Genomic DNA, 27,048 nt, shown 5'->3' on the forward strand with positions numbered 1-27,048 from the left:
ACTGCCTTGCCATCTATAATTCAGCAAATCTAAATCCATGTATTTGGTGCTGCTATCCAGAAAGCATTTATCCTCATTTACCCAAATTAAGTGCAACTTCTTGAAAATGAAGCTGCCACAGCATAGTAAAATACACAGAATATTCAACAATATTCATTATTGTAACAATATGGTAATTAAGAATCCACTTTCAGATTAAAAATTCTCCCCTTGTCCAATCTGTAGGCATACCAATAGCAGTTCTTCAAAGTAAAAAGCCATCCCTTCGCACCACTCACTCACCAAGTGCAAAAATGTGAAGATTTTACTGAATAATAAATTCCCTTAGAACCACTAATGTAGTTAATTATGAAATCAACATTAAAAAAAATTACCAAGATGCAACTTGTTGCAGGCTTTGCCTGTGTCTTCAGTCTTTGTTGAAGGCTGTCTCTTGCCTTGTAAAAGTTTCAAAAACTTACTGTTCAGCTGAAGTGAAGACCCAGCTGCACAGACGCTGTAGTATCCAGTTGAAAACTTGTACTGCAATTACCTCATAGATCAGATTTTTAAAAAACATTTTGTATTTTATTTCAAGTAAAAAGGAAAAGCAAAAATATTTTTCTTGATGAATTTTAATTCTTTTTATTACTTAAGAGTTTAATCTTCAAATTTTATAGATCTAGATGTGTATTTGTCTATGTACACTTTTTTGTTGGCAGCAGGTTGGAATCCAAGACCAATTCTTCTGTGTTGCTTCAAGTCCATTGCTTTATCAAATTCCATTTTCAGGGCCTGCTGTAACTTTTCCTCCCCTTCCCTGTTCAGAGCCATGTTCGGTTTGTTTGTAGTCGCTGAGAGATCTTGGATAGACACTGAGCCCTTTTTAAAACCTCCCATTAGTCTGAGAAACTTCATTCCTTGGTCAGGACTTTGAAAAGCAGCTGTACTCCACTGGCCGAACTTTGCATCCTGTGAAATAAAACAAAATTAAATGACACCAAGGCTAAGGAGCACATGTGTGGCTGTGTAGCCTGAGAACAGAACCAGCTACCAAAACTGATGCAGGACTGACAGGGCTAGGAAAGAGTCAGTCCACTTGCAGTACTTACTAAGGTATGTGATAAAAGGATGACATAATCCTGCACGAGTGCATCTACATTAACATTTAATTCATTTAGCCTGGAGACAGGATTTAACGCACTTTCAGAATCTCCTTTCCCTCTGCAGAAATCTGACTTTTCTGCTCTCTGGATAGTATTTAGCTCAAAGAGCAAAATCTTGTCCAATCAAGCCCTTATTCTAAGACAATTTTCAGATTTAATCATCTGTCTCTTTCACTCTGTCACTTCTTAGCACTACCTTTTCATTTTCCTGCTGTCTAGTTACATGTTGTCTTCAGCAATGCATTCTATCTGGTTCATATGCTTTAAGTAGCAATTACTCATTCCACTAATTACCAATTGTATTACAAGAGTGTAAAACTGGGGACACGTCCTTAACCAAAAGGATTAAACATAATACTTTTAACCCTTTTGGTCCCTCTCAGTTTGCCATTTGTTCTCTCTGCTCTTCACTGGTTTCTTTGGACCAGTCCTCTCCTTCAGGATTTTTCTTTTGTCTGCACATATTGGCTCCTCTCTGAGAATACAAGTAATAGCTCAAGTAAAATCATAATTCAACCATTTCTGTTTGTGGATAATCCAGAGTATATCATATGATTTAAGAAGTTTATAAACTTTTGACTTACCTAAGAACATACTTCATTAGCTGAGGATCTTATTTGATTCCTAGGCTAGGAGATAGGTAGTCATTTCTAACTGTTTTTGGCAGGCCTGCTATGCCTCTATTTTTTCTTTAAAATTGGGGATAACAATAATGCAAGAACGTCTGATCGTTAATTAAACAGACTGAGCTGGCTACATCAAAGGAAAAAAGTGAATTTTATGTTGTGTTCATGTGAGCCTGAAAGCATTCCAACTGAACAGTTGTAGCTTGCATGAAACAGTCATTCCCCCCTAGACAGCCAACATGACACACAGTATGCTACACAATATTGGAGGCAAGCTGTAGCAGGTTTTCTAAGTTACAAAAATGCAAGGCTAGACTATCCTTCAATATCACAGTCTAGAATACTTACTATTCAAAGAGTCTTCCATAATAATTTAGTATTTCTACCTTTAAAGACAAGCTGCTTTAGAAGCCTAGGTCTCTTATACAGACATGCGCGTACACACCCATTTGTTCTCTGCTTGGAATGGGAGACACACCAGCACAAGCGCAGAAATAACTGCAGCTTTTCAAACGCTATGTTGTTTTATAAGTGAATTGCTGGCAATCACTGCACAGAGCCTTTGCTGCAGCATTTTCAGCTTGCTCTTTGTGAAGCTCATGAATTAGTTTTCATAGCTTCTATTCTTCAGGGCATCAATAACCAGTAACAGTTCTGCATCAAAGAACTGGGATTCCCTGCCAAAGATATCATTTTTCTCAATGACTTCAGAGCTGGTTAGAAGTTGCAGTTCCAGAGCTCTTGCATAGTCTGCCTCCCACTACACAAATTTACATGAGTTGTTTCTGGCATTTGTCTGAGGTGTATTTCTACTTTCTAAGCATACAGTCAGTGAACAGTTTTAAAGACAACTAAGAGTCCTGAATTATTTGTAAAGCTTTCTCTCCTCTTGAATCTCCTTACTCTGCAAAGGCTACTGCAACAGTTACTGATACGTTACTGTAAACGTGTCAGGATATGGGCTGAGTATGATGCAAATACAAAAAACAAAGCAGCATCTTTCAAAGAAGGGAGAGGAGATGTAGAAACTTAAGACTGACTGTAGGTATCACATGCATGCACTGTAAGTTGTCATCCTTTCCAGTTGCATCCCCACTGCTGAATGTCTGCAAATTCTTTCAAATAATAATACAGATAAAATTCAGTGACAGCTATATCCATGGTCTAGCATTATTTGTGTTTCACAATAAGCAGAAAAATGCTTTTGCAGCAATTCATCTTGGCTAGCCAGAAGCTCAACAGCAGCCAGAAAAAATGTCGCTTTTCAGGACCGATGATGAGATTTAGAGCTCTGCACAATTTCAACTGCTGTTGTAGTTCAGTGGTCTGCTCCCAGACTCTCTTCAGATTGCACTGATTTGTTCTATAGCATGACCTTAAATTTACAATCAGAAAGAAGACTGATGAGCCAAGCCGTGTACATGATCCACATACAGAAGAGTACAGTGCATTTTCAGGAAGTAGCTCTGGACACAGTATTTTTGTCAGATCAACGTCTCCATACATACATACCGGTTCCACTTTGGTGCTGAAAACCTTAGTTTTGCCAGATTCTCTATCGATTTCTTCTTGCAGAGCTTGCCGTCTCACCTAGCATGCAGAAAAAACAGCAAAAGTGTTTGTCTTCTATGCATTAATTGACAATTTAATTCACAGTGAAAACGTGAGGGAAGAATATGATGATTGGATAGCTTCTGTATTTTAGAAAGGTAATTAGAAAGTTGTGTTTTATCCTTTTACATGCTCAATTCCAGAACTACACTTTTTGTAGTGGTATTTTAAGTGAACGTTTTGTTATACCAAGTATGTTTAATCCTCTAACTGCACGTAGTAGCTACCCTGAAACTGCCAACAGTGATGAGAGGCAAACAAAGGTGTATTTAACCAAATCATCCAGTTCAAGCCTTCTGACATTCACTGGACTATACATTTTGGACTTAGCCAATTGGAAGGTACAGTACCTTTTAAACAGAGCTCTACCCAAAAAAAGCAATTTTGGCACAGACTAACAGTAAAGCACAACTTTTTTTTTTTGGTTACAAATTCTATGCATACCTTAGATGCTGAATTGTTTTAAAATTTACAGAATTAAGACAAAGCATACCTTGTCTATATTAATTTCATCACAGTTTCCTTTTTTTTCCTGTACAATAGTTACATCATCCACATGTTCCTGTAAAACAGGAAAAACCTGTATAAATATTATTATCCATTCTGTCTGTTAGAGTTTGCATAGCTATGTCCACAAGCATAAGAACACTGAGCAATATGGTAGTAATACTTTTGGGCAAGAAGAAACAGTCAAATCTAAGCTGGAAATGCCAGCTAAACCTATGCATTTCTAGGCAGAGATTTTTCTCCAAGAGGGCTAAATATCCACTGAAGGTTTGCAGAAATCTGGTAGAAATCTGGGGAAGTGTCATATTTTTTTAATAAAAAGCCTAAGGGACTTTTAAAATCTGTATGTTTAAAGGACCTGCCAATATCATCAGAACACACAGTCAACTGCAGGCAAGGTCACTTCAAATTAAACAGTTCTGTAAGTTAAATTTACACGCAAAATCAGCAGCAAAAGTACAAAATAAAATCTGTAATAAGATAACGCCCCCTCTGAATACACAGAACCAGCTTGATGAAGTATATGGGTGCTTCCGCTTCTATTACAAGCACAGCAATCAAAGGCAACTGCATTGTGCTCAGGACTGCACAAATGCAGAGTAGAAGATGGTCCCCAAAGAGCTTCCAGTGTGGAAAGATAAAGAGGAAAGGGAGCGTTGTGACACAACTAGTGTCCCCTGCAACGGCAGCAAACAGTGTGCAAGCAGCACAATTGAGAGGGAGGAACAGGAAGATGATGTTAGAGCAAGTAAGGCAGGAATAGAAGGGGCAGGGTGGCAGGAGGTAAATCACTAGCAGAGTCTCAGAGGAGCCCATTACTGGTAACGTCCATAAAATGCTGCGCTTCAGCGGCTTTCACTCCCACCGGCTGGAGTTTCTAACTCATTGCTCTCAAACCTTCTTTTCCAAATCTGTAATAAGGATAACATTTTTGGGCACCCAGTATAACAACATAAGTAATAAGTCCACAATAGTGGTAAATTAAAGCCATAAGCTTTCAACTAGCCTGGAAAAGGTGGTCAAAAGGAAGATGTATTGATGCAGCTAGCACAGTAACCCAAGCGCAAGATAGCCAAGGAACATTAAGACAACAAAAAGATTTGTTATATACTTCTGTCAGCACAAAAGCTGCTTTTATTTTTTCAAAGATTTACAGTTTTCTTTAAGCAAAGCCATTAGCAATATAACTCATTTTCCAAAGCTACCTTCTGTTCATTGATTTTACATACACACAAGTACATCCACTATCAAAAATTAGGAAAAAAATACCCATCTACAATAAGGAAAGCTCATTCTCTTAACTGGAAAAAGAAAAGAAGAAGAAGAAGAAAGATTTACTTCTAGATGACCTGGTACTGTCTTTTCAGATCTCTTAAAACAAGTGGAAAAACTATGTTGACAGGATTCTGCAAACAGCTGCAATACTGCAATAGTTTTTTTTTTTTTTTTTTTTTTTAAAAAAAGCTTGAAGGGTAGGTAGCAGGCAAGCAAAGAAGATGTGTGCCCCCCCATCCTTGCTAATTCACAGCATGTTACTGGCTTACTGAAGATTATTAAACATCAAGAATTAGCAGGATCAAACCTTCCTGGGGATGAGCCAACCTCATCTTCCCCCTGAGCTTCAAAGAACATTAACAAACTGTAGGATTATGCTATCTGCAAACAATTTCAAAGAAGTAAACTAAGTTCTGTAGCACAGGAGATAGGTTTGCTGTATTTGTCAGTTGAGTCTCACTGGACTCTATGCCAGTAAGAAATTCTCTTAAATATGAGGCTCTCCAGACTTTGTGATAGCATCTTTGCTATGAAACAAAGCATGCATTCTTACAAGGGAAAAGAACACTGCATTTGTGGGCTTTCTGTCCTTGCAAGAGTCGCCACCTAAACACAATGCTTGCCATTAAGAAGATTTCTTCATTCTCATAGCTATTTCCTTTTAAATCGTACAGAAAAATGTGAGAAGTTCAAGACCCTAGTCTGTTCCCACAGGCATCAGTGGCAGTATTCACTGGAGTGAAACAGGACTGAGGCTTGCACGCCCACAGCTGGCAAATATTCCCTCCCACGTGTGCTCTACACTGCTGGCCAGATGAATACTTATGCAGGCTGCTGGTACTGTGCTAAAGGTGATGTAGTAAGACCATCAAAATGAGAGAATACTAGCAATGGCTCAACTAATGATTAGGAAGACATTTTTTGAAACTGTCAACTGTATTTTCACATCTTAATGAACCAGCTAGAATCCCCCATACAAACCAGGGTTTACTGCGTAGTGACTGCAGTTAGATTACTTTTCTCACATAACAAATTCATTGTCAGTGCAATCAGTTCTCAGGTACATCCACTTTTCCCACAAATTTCTACACATTACCATACAACAATCTCAGAGGTATTACACTGCATGTTTTGTATTAGCTATCTTTTTGCATTCTCCAGATTATTTCAACCTCCTCCTTAATCTGCTGAGTAATGACATTCAACAGGACAAATGTGAATCTTTGATATCAAGTGAATATCACTCCACTTGTCTATAGAAACCCGCTACTTTGCTTGCTGCAGAAACCCCAGAGAGGATTTTTCAAGGAATGCAGCAATATTTATGACACATGTAGACTGGAAAATATGTCAGGATTGTGACACAATTAAAAGCAAGGCTGACATTATCAGCAATTTATTCTAGTAATGTCGTCTGGCCTAGCAAGAACTAGCTTTCTTCAGAACTGATTACCTAGACTTCAAATCTTGAGAATTTCTCTGAATTTTTGTTATTTATGTATAGAGCATATTCAGCTGAATATGCTCTATACATAAATAACATAAAAAAAAACATGCAGCACCCTACCCCTTCTCAGTTGTTTGCACAGCACTTGCTGTGTTTTCCATCATAATAGGTCACCAGCATCATGCAATTTTCCTTGTCATTCTAAGGCTTATCTTGCCTCCACACACGAGAGCAGCTGCATGAATCCAAATAATGTCAAACAGTCTCAACAAGGCAATGTCAATTTAATTATAAATTATACCCGAGCAATAAAACCACCTTATCCTTTGAAAGGTCAAAAGGAAAAACCTAAGTAAAGAAGCCCAAGCATCTGCTTACCCAATGATAAGCATACATGCTGCCAACACAAACCTTCTTGGAAAAAAAGCCCATTTCTATGTCTCCATGCAAGATGAAAAACCCGTTTATATACTCAAATCTATATTTAATCATTAATACTAGACTCTAAAAAGTTTATACATTTGTGAAGAACATGAAGAAACCACATAAGTGAGTGGACAACAAAGCAGAACACACACTATGAAGTGCTAACAGACTTAGCAAACATTTCTAAGCCTCAGAAATAACTTAAATGCTGAACCATGTCCAGTGAACCTGGCTTTCAGCTGGAATCTAATACACTGATTTGGGAGGGCAAGGAGGAGAAGGATAGGATTCGTTAAGCTCTCCACATATCTGGTAGACTGGCTGGTAACCTACACACCAGCATCTTCTCCAGGAAGAATGGAGGTTTTACCTTTTTACACTGTGGAGCTCTGAGCAAGCGGGTGCAAAATTGAGTAGTGAGGCAGCAACTACTGCTGCCCGCTGTCCCTAGCTTACAAAAATCTCCAGTGATGGTTTATCATCTAGTGCCATTTCAACATAGCAAGCATTCATAGTTCTCTATCAACATGAACTGGGGCTCAGCTTCTCATTACCTATGCAAATAAAGACAGGCTCCTAATGACTTGCAACAACTTTTTTAAGAAAGGTGTTTGAGCACCTAAAGTCAGGAATAGATGCCCACTGAGTTTCTGTGTCTCACAGCTTAATTCTCAATGACATCAACATAGGTGAGGCATATAGGTGCTAACTTCAGACACTTAGCTTTAAAATGTGACCCTATCAGAGAAGAAGGAAGTTTTTAAAAAAACCCACATCTTAATAGTCTATTTTTCAAAAAAATGGAAAGAAGAAATCCCTGTATTTCAAATTTTTCATTTTTTTAAATACTTGAAACAAGCTTTTCTGTCTTCCTTGTTATCACACCAATTCCTCTCTGTGTATGTTTCACCACATAAGACTCTTGGATGGCATTTCCTTTAACGGTCAATCAGTCTGGATGTTCCAGTTACTTTGTTTTAGTTACACAGTTCTCAAATGTATTTATTTGTCTTGCATGCATTTTTTTTTCATTAAAAATTGTGCTTGAGTTTTCATTTAGGATGTTCTCTAATATTTTTTTAATCAGAATTTATACACCAATGTTTTAGGTCTAGTCAATACTTAGAATTTTCTCTAAAGTTAAGACACGATGTTTTGGCTAAACTTCCCTCCTGTTTCTAACACTATACAGTTCCAGCATCAGCAAAACCTTCAGGGGAAGAGTCCGACATATGCAGTTAGATGTACTCATGATATCAATATTCTCTTAGGTGCTCAGAGTAGATGACATGGTATTAAAATCCCAGCCTACCACTCACTTTGATAAAAGCAACTGTAGGGGAGACAGGAGAGAATGTATATGACTGTAGATACCAGTTTTAATTTTGTGCCCATTCCTGATAGTACCTGTAATACATGATTTATGCATTTTATGTTTTTGCAATTCAAACACTAGATGACTGCAGCAGTACGCATTAAAAAACCCTGTTCTGTCTTTCATCATTGCTGTAAGTGGAAATCAGTGGACTGATCCTGTGTGCTGTTTCTCACACTCCAGAGGCGGCCTACCACTCTGCTGACCTAAACACAACCTAAGGGTCTGAGCAGGCAGAACAGTTCATAAAATAGGAAACTGTCCACATAAAAATCTTTCAATTCTTTAGCAAAGGGTAAAAAAATAGCCTCTTAGTTTTTACTTACCAATACCTCATTTTCCATGTTTTCTCTTTTGATCTTTTTCTTTTTTATATTTGCTTGTGAGCCTGGTTCTTCAGCAGAATCCTGTTGTAATTTTTTTCTTTTTTTAGTTTTTTTGTCAGAGAATAGATGGCTATAATTAGATAACACCCTTTCTACAACATCCCCTGTGACACATTCAGCTAGCTTGGTTCCACTTTCCTCATTCTTTTCATTGTTTTCTGGTAGCATTATTTTTTTGCTTTTAGATGTGCTGTCATCGCTCATAGCAAATATTGAATCAGATGTTTTTTCCTCTTCTTTTTGAATCTTCTTTTTCTTTTTCTTCTTGGTTACATCATTATTGTCCTTGATATTCTTCCTGCGTTTTTTTCCAGAAAGCTCCTCCTCTTCAGACTCAGCTTCTTGTTGTGTAGGAACACACTCATCAGGAACTCTATGACAGTAGTCCTGATTATCTTCACAAATTGAAGAGGAAACATCTTTGCTTCTCTTCTTTTTCTTTTTCTTCATTGTTTCTCTAAAACTCTCAGAGTTCTCAATGTTATCCTCTTCCTCTTTACTCATGAATGTAAATTCCTGGGAATTCCTTTCTTTTCTGAAGTCATTTATTGCAATGTGACTATCGTGAACTCCATGGATATTGTCCTGATTACATGTCAGTGGTAAAAAGGAGGCAGGCTTATCTTTTTTATTCTTTTTCTTCTTCTTTTTCCTCACATAACTCTCCCCATCATTCTGGACAGTATCTGTTCCATGTTTTTTGCCACTAACATCTTCTTGTGACATGTCTTTGTGTTTTTTTTTAAGATCTTTTTTTGATTGTTTTTGTTCACAGTCCTGGTAGTCCTCTAATGCTAAAGAAAAAATGCCTTTCTTCCTTTTTTTGTTAGTTACCTCACCATCCCATTCCAAATCCAAAGCAATGTTCTTTCTGCTTTTCTTGAAAGCAAATTCAGTTTCTTGAGTACCATCTGAATGATGATTTGAAAAGCCTACATCACAACTCTGATTATTCTCCAACGATAAGAAGGAATGATGTTGGTCCCTTTTTTTCTTCTTTTTGGTGGTTTTAATTTGTTCCCCTGGTTCTTCTTGTGTTTCTAAATCCAGATGGCTTTCTACATTCACTAAGCTTTTGGAATATGCTTCTTCCTGTAATTCAGTGCAAACTTTCTTTTTTTTGGTTTTCTTCTTCTTTGATGTTAATTGGTCTAAACATTCATCCTCTTTTAAATTTTTCTTTTTCTTTCCTTTTGTTTTTGCCTTTGTCTCAGACCAGTCATCATCCTTAGTTTTAATGACACTTTGATCATCTCCCTCAATTTTAACGATAGTCTGGCTGCCAATACTTTTCACCTTTTTCTTTTTCTGTGCAGTTTCCTCATGAATTTCTTTTTTCTTTTTCTTTATTATCATTCTGAAAAAGGCAATAAAGATATTAGTGCACAGCTTTGAAAAAAGGAAAGAAATCCTAGTCTACTTGATGTTCCTTCATTCTGAAACCTTTCCATACCTCTGATTGTCCCTAGCAGTTTTTTTCCAATTTCACAACATGCTTTCTCTGATGGAGGTAATCACAACTGTATGTAGCACTGAAAATACAACTGACTGCAGTGGGATGTAAGTGATGATTTTTTGTCTTGCTCTTTATTGCTGCCTCAGTAATTCCTAACTATTTGTATTTTTGACAGGAGGAAAGCATGACATTTTCACAGAACTAATATCTTTCCTAAATGACAATGACATACATGTATAAATACATCAATTGATATCTACAGTTAAGGTGGTCTTTTTCCACGTATGAATCACTCCGTATTTACTTACGGTGTACTTCCATCATTTTATCACCCGGACACTTGGCATTACAAGAAGCTTTGTTATTGCCTTTCATGCCCTTGCTATCCATTTCCTTTTTCAGAACATTTATGCTGGGCAGGTTACAACACACACAACCCTCTGGAAATCCTCTGCTAATGCTCCCCCTCCCTGAACTTATTCCTACGGTGTCCTATCTTCTAACCACAGTTAACCCACGGGGGGGGGGGGGGGTGTCTTTCAGCTGCCTCTTTTAAGGCACCCCGATGAAACCGGCCCACGCGTGCTGCAGCACGCCCCTGTGCCTTGCCAGCGCTTCGATACAGAATCAGCCGGTGTGCGTGAAGCAGCCGTGAGCTGACGGTGCCCCTGGCACAGCACGGCACGCAGGCCGCTTCCCAGCGCCTTCCCTCCGGCCGAGGCGGGATTCCTGCGCCCGCCAAAGGAGCCAGAGCCGCCGCCGGGAGCCCGCTGCGGCGCTGGGGCAGCGCCCGGGCCCGGGCCCCGCTCCGGGAGGCCCCGCAGCGCCGCCGCCGCCCCGCGGGGGGCACCGGCCCGCCCGAGCAGCCGCCCCGCGCCCCCCCGGCGGCGAGGGTCGGGGCTTCCCCGGGCGCCGCCGCCGCCCTGCTCGCTGCGGCGGGAGCGGGCCGCGGCGGAGGCCGCTGCGCGGCCTGACCCCCGGCAGGCGCCGGGAGCGGCCGCGAGGGGCGGCGGCGGCGCAGGGCGGACAGTGGGAAGGGGCAGGGGCCGCGGGCCGGGGCCGGGGGGCGAGCAGGGGAAGGGGCCGCGGGGCCGGGGGCGGCCGGGCCCCGCCGCTTACCTGCCGCGGCCACGTGCGGCCGCTCCGCCCCGCCGACCCGGAAGGGGAACGCGCCCCCCCCCCCGTCCACCCCCGCCCCGCCCCGCCCCGCCCCGCGCGTGGCGGCCGTTGCCGTGGCGACGCGGGCGCCATGGCAGCCGCGAGGCGGCCGCGGGGGCTGTGGGAGCGCGTGTGCGCAGGTGGGAGCGCGGCCGCGGCGCCCCGCGCGCGGCTCTCAGCGGCCGCCTCAGTGTGGGGGGAGGGGCGGCCCCGGCCCCGGCCCCGGCCCCGGCCCCGGCCCCGCTCCCGCTCCTCCGCGGCGGGCGCAGCCGCGGGCTCCCTTGCGCGCTGGGAGACGGGAGAGCCGAGGCGGCTGTGTGGAGGTGGCGGCCGCGGCTGCCTCGGGGAGAGTCGCCAGGAAGCGGCTCCGGCGGGCGAGGCCGGGGCCGGGGGGCGCCGCCGCCGCGCTCCGCCGCGCTGCGTGGCCGGTGCGTGTCGTCGTCTCCTCACGGAAGCGCGCGCTCGTGTCGCGCGGCGCCTCGCGGGCTCGGCGCAGCGGGCGCCTCGGGAAGCGGGACCGTCGCCGCCCCCGTCCCGCGGCGCGGCGGCCTCGCTCCCGAATAAACCCGGCACTGTGGTCTGCAGCCCTGGAAATGGGGAGTCCGGCTTCGATAGCGCAGAGATGCCGAAGTGGTGTTTTTATTTCCTGGTTCGTAGTGCCGTACAGCAGAGTAGGTACTTCACCTTAAAATGGCACTTTTAATGTAGGAGTGAAGTTACTTACTCTGATGTGACTCGGCAGAGGCAGCTGTGCTGCCTGTGGAAGCAGCGGGGCCGGTAAATCTGGTAATTACCGCGTTAGAGTGATAAGCCCGCTCGTTCTGCCCGCAAGAATCCTCTCCTGGACTGTGTAACCTGCAAGTTTTTATATCAGGTCCGTTGTCCTCGTCCTGTAAGAACACATTAAACTTAGAACGGGCGGATGAATGGCATTATCTACAGAAATCCTGAAATTTGCATGAATTCTTCACATAAAATGCTGTTTTGTGTGTAGTGTGACCCCATTTTCATAAGTTTTTGGCCTGCTTTAATTTACAACAAATGCTTCCATATATTTTTTGTCTTTTTGTTACCCTGATTCACTCAGTAATCTATGTGGGTCATGTACTGCGTCTGCGTTTTCATTTTTTCTTCTTTGAAAGTGGAGACAGTAATAGCAATGTCCCAGGGATTTAATTGCTTATAGTGGAATCCGAGTTGAAAAGCACTATTGTGTCCTATTAAAAAGAATTACTAATTCCATGGAAGCATCTGAATTTTACTTCAAAATATTTTAAAATATGATTTAGGATAAAAAACTTTTCCTCAATAAAGGATTCTTTTATTGAGAAACTCGAACTTGACTTAAAGCCAGGATAGGAGACTTTAAAGTTCACATTTTCTTTAACACATTAAATCCAATGTTAAACAAATATTTAGCATGCAGTTGTCCCTTCCTTGTTTCCAACCAGAATAAGTAGCTTTAGACAGTAATGTTTGTGTAGGAGAAAAAATAAATATTTGTTCTAAAGTTTTTTGGATAAATGGTGTGCTTCTTTTTACTTTCAGAGTATGAAGCAGAACAACCTGCCTTTCCAGATGTTTATGAGTCAAAGCAAGAATCTGTGAGTATAATTGAAGCAAAAAAAAATCTTCGCAGGACAGATTTTAAAAGTTTTTCAGTAACCAAATGGGAAAATTAGGTATCAACAGAATAGACTCATTCATAAAATTAAATGAAAACAAAACTACATATTGAAAACAACTTCTGTGAATCAACCAACAAATGTAATATTCCACAAATTATTGCTTTTATTTAAAGCAACTTGGACAATACTATCCTGAAATTAGATTACCAGCTGTGTTTAGTTTGTGCATCTGTCTTTCTGCTGTGACTCTCAAATATGCAAACATCTCTTTGCTGTGGTGTTGAAAGCAGGCGGTACTGAAATGTGCAAGAAGAAGGGATGCAAGTGTAACAAAGCAGTCATGCCCCAATTTCATATACCTGGCATATTACTTAGATGTGGCTGATGAAATCAGCAGAATTATACCTGTTCAAATTTGTTTTAAGTCTAATTTTGGCCAAATTAGTTCTAGGAAAACCTGTTTGGTAGACAGAAGCAGTACGTAAGAAGTTTTAAGAAAGACAAACCAGTTTAACTTTTTGTCCCCAGCAATTCTATGAACAGAGAAATTAGTTCTTTTGGGCATCGGGTACAAAGCTGATTTTCATTTAAACCAGGCATTTTGCAGATATTTTATCTTATTACACATTACTTAGTTTACTTTATTATATTAAAACTCAAGATTTTAGAGGTTAAATTGTTTGACAGTTGGTCTGGTTAGACATTTCTAATGTAACCTGTTTTCCTAAGTGTAACTAGCATCGGTACAGGCCATTATTAAATTAGGATACTAAATGCCTCTTGGGGCATTGACCTGGGCATAATATATTGATCTGTTTGAGCTTCTCATGTCATAATGGAATAATAAAACTTTACGTGTTAGTACTTTTTTTTTCTAATTTCCAAAATGATCTGTTTATGGATCTTCTATATGTTAAAAAGGAGTCTTATCTGCAGTCATCAACATGCAGTACGCTCTAAGTTTTGTGGGCCTGATCCTACTACTTGTTTTTCAATAGCTGAGAACTGTGCTCATAAATGCAAATGAATTCTAAAGTGAAACTGTTCAGGGCACTTAGTTATTGTAACAGGTTTTCATAGCAAACTAATGGTTCTACATTCTTGGGAAGTAAGAGATATCTGCCATTCTCTAACAAGTGTAGCTTGCTGTTTGTCAAGAGTGCTATTCTGGCTCACTGTTCCTAAAAATACAGGTAAAATTGCAGACTATCTTTTTTTATAATATGCATAATTGTTTCTTTGAGGGGAAACTTAAGATTTGGTTTTGCATCTGCTTTTAATTTGTCTGTCTGTGCTTTGTTTAAAAGAAAGGTTACTTTTCTTTAAAAGCTGAGTGTCAAGACTTCCAAACAATGCAGAAACACATATATGAACTTCTGAGTGAAAAAAATGCTGGTTCAGAAAACTAATGTTTTACATGTTTTAAACCATTTTTAATTTTCAAAGAGTTACTATTTCTTAGAATGGATAAAAAATATTTTAAATGGTGGTATCTCACCGTATTGTTTTAAAAACAGCCATGTACCTTCTTTTAGGCTTGGATGTTTTTATTCTGCTGGAAACTGAAAAGTTTATTAAAGTGAAATTTTTTATTTTAAAGTACTTAGAAAACACTGGAGTCATTTAATGCTTTAATTAGAATCATAGAATCAGTAAGGTTGGAAGGGACCTCTGGAGATTATCTAGTCCAACCCCCCTGCTCAGCAGGGTCACCTAGAGCATGTGAGACAAGGTTGCATCCAGGCGGGCCTTGAATATCTCCAGAGAAGAAGACTCCACAACCTCTCTGGGCAACCTGTTCCAGAAATTATAAATGCATTATTTTTTTACCTGACCTTATAATTTTTCCTGTTGAATTGGCTTCTGTATTTTTTATAGTTTGGCTTGGAAACATATGTGAGTTACATTTATCTTGGACAGGTGTCTTTGGAGGCAGGAACATTGCAGCCGTTATGTATGGAACAATTCTACGCAGCCTCTGCAGCTAATACTGTTGGCCAGCAGTTGCTTTCCACATGCAAAGCAGCTACCTTTTCAGAACCACCTGATCCAAAAGCATGTAAGTAAGTGTATATTATCTTGAACCCTGCTGTGATTATTTTTCTTGTATTTGACAAGGATTTGTCATTTGTTGAATGTAAAGTATTAACAGCTACAACACTTTTTCCTAAATGAAATTTGCATGATTAGTCGCCTATCTCTTAAGGCAGGGAGCCAGCTTGCCCCCTTGTCAATGGAAGAAAGCTCAAATGAGGTGGGACACACATTAGAAATAGAAATCAGTAGCGATGTCTTACAGTTAAGATAATTCTGTTCTCTTGGTAAGTGTCTATTTATTTAGCCACTTAGATCAGAGAAGGACAAGCATTTTTTCCTCTAATTTAATAATGCCAAACTGAGATCAATAAACTAAATATATAATTGAGTCTGAAAACTACTTTCAAAATATTCTCTTTGCCTATCTGATCACAAATTAGAATGGAAACAGCCTCTGAAGTTCTATTCTTCTGGGTTTTTTTTAGTCTCTATACTTAAAAAAATTCACCAAGTAACAATGTATTTTTCTTTCAGCCCTCCTTGTGTCTTTTGTTCCTCGCTTTTTTCCATCACTTCTCATTCTGTGTTTGTTTTCTTTTCTGCCATTCATTCTTGCTTATTATGAATTCCTACTGTTAGTTAGGAGTGTTTCCCTCAGCTTTTATATATATAGCATTTTTTCAATTATGAGCATTTTCTGGCAGTGTATGAACCAATGAAAGGTCTGAAGAAGAGAATCAATTCCATGTTTCAGTTGTGTTCTGCCAGAAGAGAAACCTTTTGTAACTTAATCTTTACTGACTGCACTAAAACCTGAATGCTTACTGCAGGGGAAGGCAGTCTGACTGGAGGACAGCATTTCAGCTAATAAGACATCCCTTCTTGTGCAAGATCCTAAGATTTTTTGTTAGTCTTTAAAGATTCCTAAAGGTATAGCAAGTCTGTAGTGTGGACTATGATGTTGAAACTCCTGAGCTAGCAGTGATCTAACCTGCTATGTTGACATGGTGCAATGTAGCACATTTCCAGAGATGCCAACTCAGTACGTCTGTGTTTGTTCCCCACACCTCCCAAGCTAACAAGCTCTGTTTTGTTCTCCCTTCTGAGGGGAGTACTCTTGTAGCTTTGTTTGGTGTCATGCTCCCTGTGATGCTGTCTCTCTGGCTCAGTAAACTTTAATTTCTCCATGTATGATGTCTTCAACAGAAGAGATAGAAAGATCCTCCCGTTAACCTAGTTTTAAGTTTGTAATGAAAGGTCTTGTTGGGGAAGATGGGGATGTGAGGAAAAACTGGAAAGGAAATTGAACTTGAGTCTCTCCATTGGGCACGTGTTTAACCACTAGGCTATATATAGAACATGATGTAATCACAATATATCACTGCTGGGTTTTGGTGAATGTGACTGCAGCTGCTTTCTTTTGTGTGGAACTTGGTGCTGTCAGTGTGTGTTAGCATACTCTAGATATGGCAAGTAGACTTGAGCCTAGGGGCAGTGTAGTGAAAAATAAGAGAGAGGTACCAACTCAGACATCCCTGCCAAGGTGGCAAAATTGGGTATATGAGTAATACTAAATTTCTTGAGGAAATGGCAAGTAGAAAGTAATTATGAGAAGAAAATCAGGGCATCACTGAAATACAGTCTTTGTTTTTTCCTCCATCTAGAAATTCAGTTTTATGACCACCTATACTACTGCAATATGTAAAGGACATGTGTATGGATATCAAAAGTAATTTAGCTGTAACAGTACAAGAATTCAGTGCAGGCTAATTTACTTTTCTTCCTGTCAGGGTAAATTAGTCTACATTGCTTCTCACTTCTGTAGCTAAACTGCTTCTGATGCCTGAGTTAACTAATTTAAAACTAAGCCTAGCATCTCAGAGGCACACCGTAGTTTGCACTGTTGATTTACCTTTAGTTTGCAATTTATTCAAATTTGGATTTTCTTGGCTGAAGAAAACTGAAGATAGGTCTGTAGCTGTATCTAAACTGAAAGAAGCTGTGCCTGGTTCAAGCTGAGGTGGTCCTGATAACTAATACTTGGTTTACGTTATTTGATGTTTGTCCCTTTGTGAAATCCAAGTGCTTATCTGTAAGTGAAACTGTACTCTTCTACCCAGGCTCTCCTCGAGAATACTTAGAGTGTTACATATTTCCGACACTTTTACCTGGAATGGCTGAACTTCTACATCAAGCAAAGAAGAAGAAGTGTTTTGAGGTTAGTTTTTAGTTTTCAATTCAAATCATGGTCAGGAAATTAGAGCTTTTTATTTCACAGGCTGTATTTCATTATTTGATCTTTCACAAGAAAACCAACTACAGTAATACAAAATAACATAGCATGTCTTGCTTTAGAACAAGTCAGTTCTGAATGTTCTTTTTTCGGTAATTTAGAACAGACTGCATACTACACACACTTGATCAATATGACAATCTCTAAATCACACCAATCTTCCTTAAAAATCCAGTTGTAACTAGCCTAAATAGTGTTGTATTTCAGAGAAATGGTATTCCTTTCAGATTATTGCTCGTTGCTCATTTAAAGGGAGTGAAGCAGAGAGCTTGAATTTTACTTACAACAATTTGCTACATTACTCAATTATTTTACCTGGATTGGCATCCAAAAATATGTATTTTTGGGGTATTTTAACTTTTTAAAATGCTGTGTAAAATTCCATTTAAATGGAAGATAAAGTGTTTAGCATAATGACCTTATAAAGACAGTACTTTTTAATCTTTATTTGCTACATATGTATTTGTTTTTGTGTGTGTATAAACATATATGTAGAAGGAAGGAGACTCCTCATTGCATGTTGGAATATTTAAAAATGCACTAGAACTGGTTCAAAATAAAGTTCATTGTAACATCACAGCTTAACACACAGACTCCCAGCAATAGATTAGGAACTGGGAGTTGTGGAGTCTTTCATCATTTATGCTATTTTTTCCAACAATGTAAAGAATTTTTCTTCTGTTTCTTTTCTACATTTTGTATGTCTTCAACACTTTTCAGTGTAAAACTTCCCTATATCTTTATGCCTGCATCTCAACCTCATCTTACTTGCATTGTTATGAAAATAGCAATGGTTTTGGTATGTGACACACATCTGAGGAATACAGTCTGAGCTCTTGGGGTTATAGACTAGAATGACTGTTAGGTGAAAAAGACTTTGTGTTACTAGTGGATTATTATTCATGTCTTGATCTACCTCTGCTTCAGCTAATGACAGTGACCTCCTTTTGTATGCCATCTAAATGTGGGCTTGTGTATAAGTGGTAACAGACACTGTGAAACAACTCATAAAAATTACATTTGTACTATTTGCCACTGACTTGGGCATGCCTGAGCACAGCCAAAATACACAAAACTCTACATACTTGAATGGACATCCCAAACTTGGCTTTCAAACTCCGATCTGTACTGGTCACCCAGTGTATTCCCTTGCTAAAGTAGGAGGTTTTTTTTCCCCTACCCTAAGTTTTCCCATGCTTTATCCTATTTACTGTCAAATGTCTCAAGGGCATAGGCAATCTTAAATCTTCTTAAATCTTTTCTCTTGTGAGAATTGAGTAATACATTCATTTTTTAGAATTTAAACTCAACAATGTTTAAACGTGCTTATTAACGTAACTCTAATTTTTCTTTCTTGTTGATGATCACAGAAAGAGGTTGCTGTAGCAAACTCTCTGATGAAATGTATTGAAGAGTGTCTTAGATAATGGAAAATGAATGAAATAATTTTCCCTAATGACTTTTGCAGTCTTCTGATCACCAGTATTTTTGCATTGTTGTTACCAAACATATCGTATAGAAGATGAAAATGGGAAATGAATTCTGAGTATAAGTAGTTTATAAACACATCTGCAGGTTAACAGGCCACATTGTACAGATATTTCCTGTTTATCCTGATTTGTGTAGCACTGGAAGAATGTGCCAAAGGCAGGTCAATTTATGTCATTTTTTCCCTTCCATAAAGGTCAACTGCTGTACAGCTAAAGATTTAATTGACTAACAAAGAGAACAGTTACCTGGAAAAAAATATTCAAATAGACTGAATTCCTTCCAATAAGTTCACTGGATCTAACAGGGATAAGTCAAGTTCAATTTAGTCCCTTCAGTGAGAAGGAATTCACTTGTGATAGCACTGTTTTGATTTGTTTCCCCCCTTGCAAAGGAAAGAGCAACTTACTTAAAAGACAATAAATTTCAACTGCTAGGTGAAACTGAATTTAACTGTCAAAGCATAGCATTTAGTCTGTGAAACAGTTCACTGCTTAATGGAGCCTAGTTTAATGCTGTGATTTCAAATAGCCATAGTATAAATGAGGAGGATCAGACTCTGCTATTTAATTTCAGATTCAGTTCAAGTCAGAATTTAGCCATTTGAAGTCTAAAATTATTTGTAGAAAGCTTTGCAGTGAACATGTAGGTCTCCTGAAGCTTAGGTCTTTAGCTTCTAGGAACAGTATCTGTTATTATCATGACAAGTATAGGGAAGATTTGTTAGGGAGACATACACCTACAAGTACTCCGATAGAGCTATATGTGAATCCAGAGACTTTTGTCAGGAAGCAGATTATTAACACACACAGGGTTCAATATTGATAATTGTTTTGCAATATTCTATTCTTCTACTTTTTCTTAAAGCAATTTTTTCTTATTTCTGTGAGAGTCAGATTATATGTCTACCAAAGGTAAGATTCACCTAGAAAATTCTAAGCTTTCTGGAATATCTTCTAGAGAATGCCATGCAATCTAGCTCTAAATTGCACATTTGTGATCCTCTGCTTACATGAATACCTTGTATCCTTCACTGTGCAGTCAGGACCTTACATGATATTCTTCATCCACTTCACTTGTGGCTGAAATAATACATTGACCCCAATTCATGCCATGCACTAATTCCTTAAACTTTGAGAGAATTATGCCATGTAGAATGTATTTTTTTTTCCGCCTCTCTTTTCACATCCCCTGTAGCTTCATATTCATGAAGCACAGGGAGAACCATGGATTAAGGTGGTAAAGATAATGCATAGAATAAAATCCTCCTTCATACATTAAATCTTTCATGCATAAACTTTTCTTAGCAAGTACTATTAATGCCTTGATTTCTTACATTTTAATCAAGACTTCAACCTCTTTCATGACATTTAGCAGTTTCATGCTTTAATGAAGTTCCTAATGAAGTGTTTTTCTAAAGAGTAGTGATTACAGTTGAATCTCCAATTTGACATGGTAAGTATTACTTTCTGGGTGTAGACTAGGTTTTCTCTTAGTTAAATAGTTGCTATTTTGATAAAGCATTCAGTGTCTCTGTTCCACAGTGGCTTAATGTCTTTTAGTGCTCATTCTCTGACTGCATATACCTGCAACATATCTAGTATGAGAGGGGGGCTAAAAGATACTAGCCAACCTCTTCTGACTTTCCAGTCAGTAATCTAGGTTGTATTCCACAAATCATGATTACTCTGGTTTATGAATAAGCAGAATAAGAATCTACACTCATTTGTACAGCTAATCTTTAAGTATGGAACACAGGAAGAAAATCCCTAGGAAAAGGAAGACCCCAGTCAATTTTATATTGATCAAAATTCATGCTTTGAATTTTGACCTCGAAATACATTTTACAGAGTGCAAAGCAGTCAAGCTAAACAGATCCTGTCTGCATGAGTCATAAGGATAAGCCTCTGCAAAGCATTTTGTGAAATTGCTTTTAGTGGTGATGAAGTCTTAGAACTAGGAGCAAAGGACACAACTTTTTTGCTCCAGAGTTCCATGTTCTGGAACCCTTTTTTAACCTGATTCTTTGTACTGTCCGTGGTATCTGTGGTTGGGGATATACATTAGCTTTGCTTCTGCCTTCTGCTCTGGACTATCCAACACATAATTTTGACTGAGCAGCAATGCAATACTTTTGTATGTGTGCCTGAGTATGCACAGCACCTCCAAGGTGATTCCAGACCAAAGAAAAACAGTATTTCATCCATTTTCCTTCTCTGCCTTGAAAACCACAAAGTATTTTAAGTATGATAGTAGAAGTTTGAATAAAATGGGAAATAATATGCAGTGTATTTTCATCCATCAGTTCTGTTAATTTCTTTACAATGAGATTGTCACTTAGAAAGAATACCCTTTGGAGAGATTTGTTATAGATATACTGCAGCAAATACCACTTTAAATCTCAATTATATATAGAGATAGATACCTCTATATATTTGATATTTTTATATAATTTTATATAGTATCTATTATGTAAATATATAAATATATTTGATATTTAAATATCAATTAAAATATTAAAATGTATAAAAAATTTTTCACTCATTTTAGTTGGCTTGAAAGCCACAAGTGAAGTTTTAGAAATTTTGGCTAAGCCACTGACTGTTGGCCATATCAATATTAAAGTACATAGAGTAATTTATTGTATATTTTATTTAATAAAAGCAATCAATTTAGCTTCTGTTCCTCTCCACTAGTGAAAATATGTGACCAATCCAAAGATAATAAATAATTTGAAACTATTTTCTATCTTTAGAGAAAAAGAACCAAATTTATCGCCTGTGATTTCCTAACTGAATGGTTATACAAGTAAGTTAATCATTGCTATTATAATTAAATATGCCTAATTATTCAAAAACATTCGTTTATGAATAGCTCTAATTTAAATTAATAAGAGTTTTTGTTTTTGTTTTTTTTTTAATCAGCCATAACCCAAAGAGGAAAGCTGAATCATTCACAGCATTCTTTTCCATTCCTTTTGTTAGAGACTGGCTAAAGGACCAGTAAGTCAGAGTAACCTTTTCTCCTATTCTTTTCCCCTGGTTATTCCAGAAAAGTAATAGAATTTAAATGCCTTCTAATTTTCTTCTCTAAATGTCCTTTACTATGTGCAACAAATAACTATATGATACTTTCTAACTTGATAGTATGTTAATTACAAGGCATTTTGTACCAGGATCATTTACAGAGCAATTATTTTAGTATAATTAAATAGTTTAATTTTTTTTTTTAGAGTGCAGGGCATTCTGATAGCCTAGTAATATTATGAATACCTTTGTAGTAATGAGCAAAGCAATGTTTTCAATGTTGCTTACTTTCATGAAGATCTTTATGAGGCTATACAGTCTAGAAATTCTTCCTCCAATTATAAGCAATTCTTTAAAATGCCTGTAATAATAGTTGTTATTAGGATGCATTTTTGCATTTACTCGGAGGTTTTTGGTTTTCCGTCTCAGAAATACAACTCATTTTGACAGTCTCACACTCCTGTTCCTTGTTATTCCCGTAGCTCTAACCTACACAGTAGTTTTGAAAGAAATATTACTGTCCTTGAGACTGCAGCATGTTTTACAATGCAGCTGTTGTTGTATGAAAAAAGACCAAAAGTAAAGTAGTACGTTACAGTGAGAGAATGAAAATTTTCTTGAAAATCTGTCCTCTATAATTTTTCCATTATAAATTTTTTCTGGAGGCTAGGTTGGTGGTCAGTGAAAAGTCAAAGATGAACATCTTTGTGCATATCTTCACTTTATTAGGCTGTGTAAATGGGAATTTAGTTTTTTAGATCTCTTGTCCTGTAAAACTTCAGAGAAAATTCTTTAGAAGAAACTCAGAATTTTGAGGAGCTGCCTCAGCTAAAGGAAAGCTCCTTGGCATTCAAAGGTGACGAATTGGTGATGAAGGCATGGACGTTTGAGATTCATCAAGTCTAACTTTGGCTTTGACTAGATGGTAACTAACTTTGGTAGTCATCTGGTCAGAGCTGTGTAGGCTGTACCTGTAGTAAGAGAGGGACATCTCTCAAGAGTGATTCATTTCATTTCAACTGCATTACCCTTGGGTACCTACTGCTGCATGATACTGTCCAGCCATCAAACATACCGTTGATGGGACTCTTCCAACCGCTAAGAGTTTCATTGTCTAGTCCACTGGGTCTTGCCGACAAGTGGAAGCATTGGATTTTGTAGTTTGGAAACTGATTATGAAATGGAGTGAGGCTATGGCATTAATTTTGTGAGTGAAAAGCCATCGAATAGTAAGCTGGTTTGGATACCACTGAATTGTGAGGATGGATATTTTTTACCTAAGATAAATATGTAAGGCCATGGCGTTATAGACATTTCTCTTGGAAGCAAAGCTGACCTAAATGGTTCCCTGCCCTCTCCCAGCCTGCTTGTAGCCAACCTAATACTGCCCTGTCTGTTTGCTTGGCTGCTTGGCTGTTATGATCAGGGACATCTACTAAGTTAGAGGTAATTTTGCAAAAATACGTTTTGTGTAGTTATTGATCGTATTAGAACAATTCTTTGATCTAATTCACCTGAGAATCTCATAAGCCTTTGTACTGGCACAAACAAAGGATTAAATGAAGAGCTAGGGGCAAGGTTAAGAGAACAAATGAGCCAATAAGACACAGAGGTGGTGGCAGGAACTGCTTAAGTCAGCTTTGCCAACAAGAGAAATACACTGTGGAATTACAGCCTGAATGACTCATAGCTTCTGTTAGGACTTGTGCTCCTAAATGACACTTCAGTGTCCTTCTGGAGCTGTCACTATGTTAAAGTCCTATTTAATTTGATAAATACTTGATCTTAAATCCTCTAAAAAAATGAGAACTTTAAAATATTGAAGAAGCAACTTTTTCTAAACATGTTTTGAAGTTACAGATTTCTTAACAAATATTGCTTGTAAAGTAAACATTATTAGAGCAAAGTGAAAGATCTACAATATTAAATAGAAATGAGAAAACAGTTTTCAATTTTTGAATAAGATTTGTGAATATGTAGGAAACAATATGCTAAACACTGGTCAAACTTTGATAGGAAACTTCCTTACTTCTAAATGTTTAGATGGTACAATAAAGAAGCAGAAGTAAAAGGTGTTGCTACAAATATTTTAGGAATAAATTGTTTTGCTTTTTCAGGTGCATGCCTAAATTTTCAAAGCACTCTGAAAGGTTTGTTAAATAGGAATACACTCCCATCCTGTGTTAAATAGTTTTTTTTTTTTAATTAGTACGAAGCAATTTTCCTGTTTAAAAAAAAAGAAAACCAAAAACAGAGGGATAATTTTTTTCTTCTATCGGAGATCCAGCTTTTTTTAATATAGTGCATACTTGAATATGACTTTTTTGGCTGTTCTCCAGTGCCTCCAGTTTTTCCTTTGAAGTTTTTTTGTTTTTGTTTTTTTTTTGTTTTTTTTTTTTTAAGAATAGTCAAAGCCAGTCTTATGAGGCTTACTTTTAGTAAAATATGTTTCTAAATGAGACCTTGTAGCCTGCTTTTACTCAGAAGGAGACCCAAATGCTGCATCTGCTTGCAGAATTTTAAATGCAAACAGCATCGCTTTAATTTCAAGCTGGCTGCTGTACATGGAGCCTGTAGAAATTCATCAAATTTGTTTCCACCTTTAGTATTTACAGTAAATGCTGAGACATCAGTAGATAAAAAGCCTCAGTATACTTATCTTGCTTTCCAGTGTGTTCAGTATACTCCCAGCAACACTGACAAATATTATATCCTTTGGGAATCCTTGATTACTAAAGCAGATTTCAAAAGAAATAGAGATAGCCTCAATACTGACTGGCAATCTCCATTTCACTTCCAGGAGCGTGCAAAATATTTATATTGTCTTGAAAAACAGCTATACCTCCCTTTAAGAGGAGAGAAAACTGTAATTTTCACAAGCAACTAACAAAAGTTTTAGAAACTTACTCAGATATTTACTGTCATCCCTATTCCTACATTCAAGAAAATTCATTTATTCAAGTAAACTAAACATAATTAAAGCCTGAATGTTTTGTACCCATATAAATATGCAGACGAGCAACACAGTTGCCTTTTGTCAGCATTTTCCAGTGGTTTTTCTGGTTGAATAGCAGTAGAGTAACCAAGCTGTTTATACTGAATCAGGGAGAAGGAAAGATTGATCTGTGTTATGCCTTGATCCCCCTTAAGTTTTGCTTTTTTAGCACAGTTAGGCTGCCTGGAGACTGAGCATCATGAGAGAGTACGAGTTCCCAACATTCTTGAACCTCTTAATTAAAGAAATATGAAGAAAACAATAAAAGAAAACTCCACTGCTCTGAAAAATATTGGCATCATAAAAGTTTACTATCACATTACTTTAATAATATTCAGTTTTGTCCAAGTTCACCTTCAACCTTTACATTCAATGAAAGAGAATAGTATATAGATCTAGGATTGGAATAGGCACGTGTATTTTCCTCTGTTGAAGGTCAGTCTCTGTATGCATATTTTACAGGGGTTACAGGAACCGTTAAAAATAAATGTTCATTTGTAAGAATTGAATTGAGGAAAAAAGGCATTTCCTCATTTTTTATATAAAGGTATCTCTTGATACTCAGTTCAGATTTCCTGGTTTATCTGTCTGTGTGTACCAAAACAAATGTGCAGATACAGAGAAAATAAATTTATCATACCGTTAATGAAGTGGACAGATAACAGATATATATGCCTATAAATGATCACTAAATCTGAAGAAGTTGCTTTTGCCAAATACCTATGTAGGCATGCATTCATGGTGGGTTCCCCCCCACCCCCCTCAATAGTCTAATTAGGCAAAGTCCGCTGGTCTCAGCTGCCTTTACAGTTGATTTCATTGTCAGTTCTCAGATGGCCAATAGGGGTAATTTTGCATGGGTGGCTGATTTCTTTCTTCCCATAACGTGCCCAGTTTCTACAGACTTTGCTTTCTGCATACTGCTGTATTTCAGTAGGCTGTCTGTAAACTGGTCTTGTTTAGTGTACATTCGCTTTATGTTTTTTCTTTTTTTTTAATTAATGATTTGATATTTATTTTTTTTGATATGATGAGTAGCACATTTGATTGTAATAACAGAAAAGTCAAACAAGTAGGTCTATGTGGATTTTTTTCTCAAAGAGTCCAAGTAAAGAATTGCCATTCTAGTAGTGAGGTAGCATTCAAGCTAGTGAAAGAGAAATTTTTGACTTAAAAAAAACCCAACAACTGTATGTTGTAAAATTGCATTGTCAGGACTTCTGTCACAAAGCTTATGTATAAAATACTTATACTGCACAATGATATTTTATGAGATTGTGATTTTGTGGCTACACATCCTCATGCAGTTTTGAAACTTACCATAATTTATAGAAAAATTGTCACACTGACAGTGAGAACACATAATAGTAGTATCTAGCCTACACTAGCGTCTCTATTTTACGTTTTAGATGTTCATCACTGTATGACAGCAAAAACAAAACAAAATGAATCAAGAGTGAAATTTGCATCTCAACTCTTTTTTTTTAATTACAATTCTGATTGAGACAGAAATGAAACAGATGATTAAAAGTGAAATATTTTCTTTCTTCACAAACTATAGCCTTTATATTTGAGGAGATTCAAAATTGTGGACCAGAAAAGTTTTGAAAGATGCAAGGAATGGAGAGGGAAAAGGGATTGCAGTGTTCTCATTTATTCTTTATTCAGCTATTGACAGTATCAAGGAACTTTTACTTGGAGAAAGTGGTAGAGAAGAAAAGATCTTAGACAGTATATCTTCTGTGTGCCAAGTTCAATCTGCATAATGTTATATAATTAATAAGTATCTCACATAATCAGGATCTATACAAGCTTGATTGCTCAGAAAGCAAGAAACATGTTTCCTGGAAATAAACTTTCCTCTGACTGGTGCTTGCTTTTTCACAAGAAAAATACAAGAAAATACAGAGTTCTGAAAAAATGTTCTATTGATGCTATTTTGAAGGTGCAACTGAAGTTACACAATATATTCCACAAATATATATCAAAATACATATCAAAATCTTTAATATGTGGGGGTTTTAATATTGTATCTAATCAAAGACTAAATAAGCAGAGTATAGTTACTCTACATTTTACTGTCAGTTTTAATCTTTTTTTGAGTGATACAGCTGTCTTCTGCCACAAATGACATTCCTTTTTCTCCTACTTCATTGTTGATGAGTGATT

The 27,048-nt window shown here is 38.0% G+C and overlaps 2 protein-coding genes across 2 annotated transcripts in view; one reads left to right on the forward strand and one right to left on the reverse strand.

Moving 5' to 3' along the window:
- Positions 1 to 596: 596 nt before the first annotated feature.
- On the reverse strand, positions 597 to 11,418 carry KNOP1 (lysine rich nucleolar protein 1). The gene is made up of 5 exons (XM_062587994.1): positions 11,374 to 11,418; positions 8,739 to 10,155; positions 3,876 to 3,944; positions 3,284 to 3,361; positions 597 to 951 (listed from the first exon to the last, which is right to left on the reverse strand). The coding sequence occupies exons 2-5, from the start codon at positions 10,152 to 10,154 to the stop codon at positions 640 to 642; spliced, it is 1,875 nt and encodes a 624-aa protein (XP_062443978.1). The 5' UTR covers position 10,155; positions 11,374 to 11,418; the 3' UTR covers positions 597 to 639.
- An 85-nt stretch (positions 11,419 to 11,503) lies between these two features.
- The window catches only part of IQCK (IQ motif containing K), a 57,937-nt gene continuing 42,392 nt past the window's right edge, over positions 11,504 to 27,048 (forward strand). The window contains exons 1-6 of the mRNA XM_062587998.1: positions 11,504 to 11,552; positions 12,961 to 13,016; positions 14,961 to 15,099; positions 17,198 to 17,295; positions 21,614 to 21,666; positions 21,783 to 21,860. Coding sequence (XP_062443982.1) covers positions 11,504 to 11,552; positions 12,961 to 13,016; positions 14,961 to 15,099; positions 17,198 to 17,295; positions 21,614 to 21,666; positions 21,783 to 21,860 — 473 coding nt within the window. The remainder of the gene's footprint in view (positions 11,553 to 12,960; positions 13,017 to 14,960; positions 15,100 to 17,197; positions 17,296 to 21,613; positions 21,667 to 21,782; positions 21,861 to 27,048) is intronic.

This window comes from Rhea pennata, chromosome 15 (genome assembly GCF_028389875.1).
Source record: "Rhea pennata isolate bPtePen1 chromosome 15, bPtePen1.pri, whole genome shotgun sequence".
Lineage (NCBI taxonomy): Eukaryota > Metazoa > Chordata > Aves > Rheiformes > Rheidae > Rhea > Rhea pennata.

Coding starts and splice junctions, on each gene's coding strand:
- KNOP1 (XM_062587994.1), bottom strand. CDS start 10,154: ATGATAATAAAGAAAAAGAAAAAAGAAATTCATGAGGAAACTGCACAG. Junction 3,945..8,738: donor ACATGGAAAATGAGGTATTG/GTAAGTAAAAAC, acceptor CCTGTTTTACAG/GAACATGTGGATGATGTAAC. Junction 952..3,283: donor TCAGCACCAAAGTGGAACCG/GTATGTATGTAT, acceptor TTTATTTCACAG/GATGCAAAGTTCGGCCAGTG.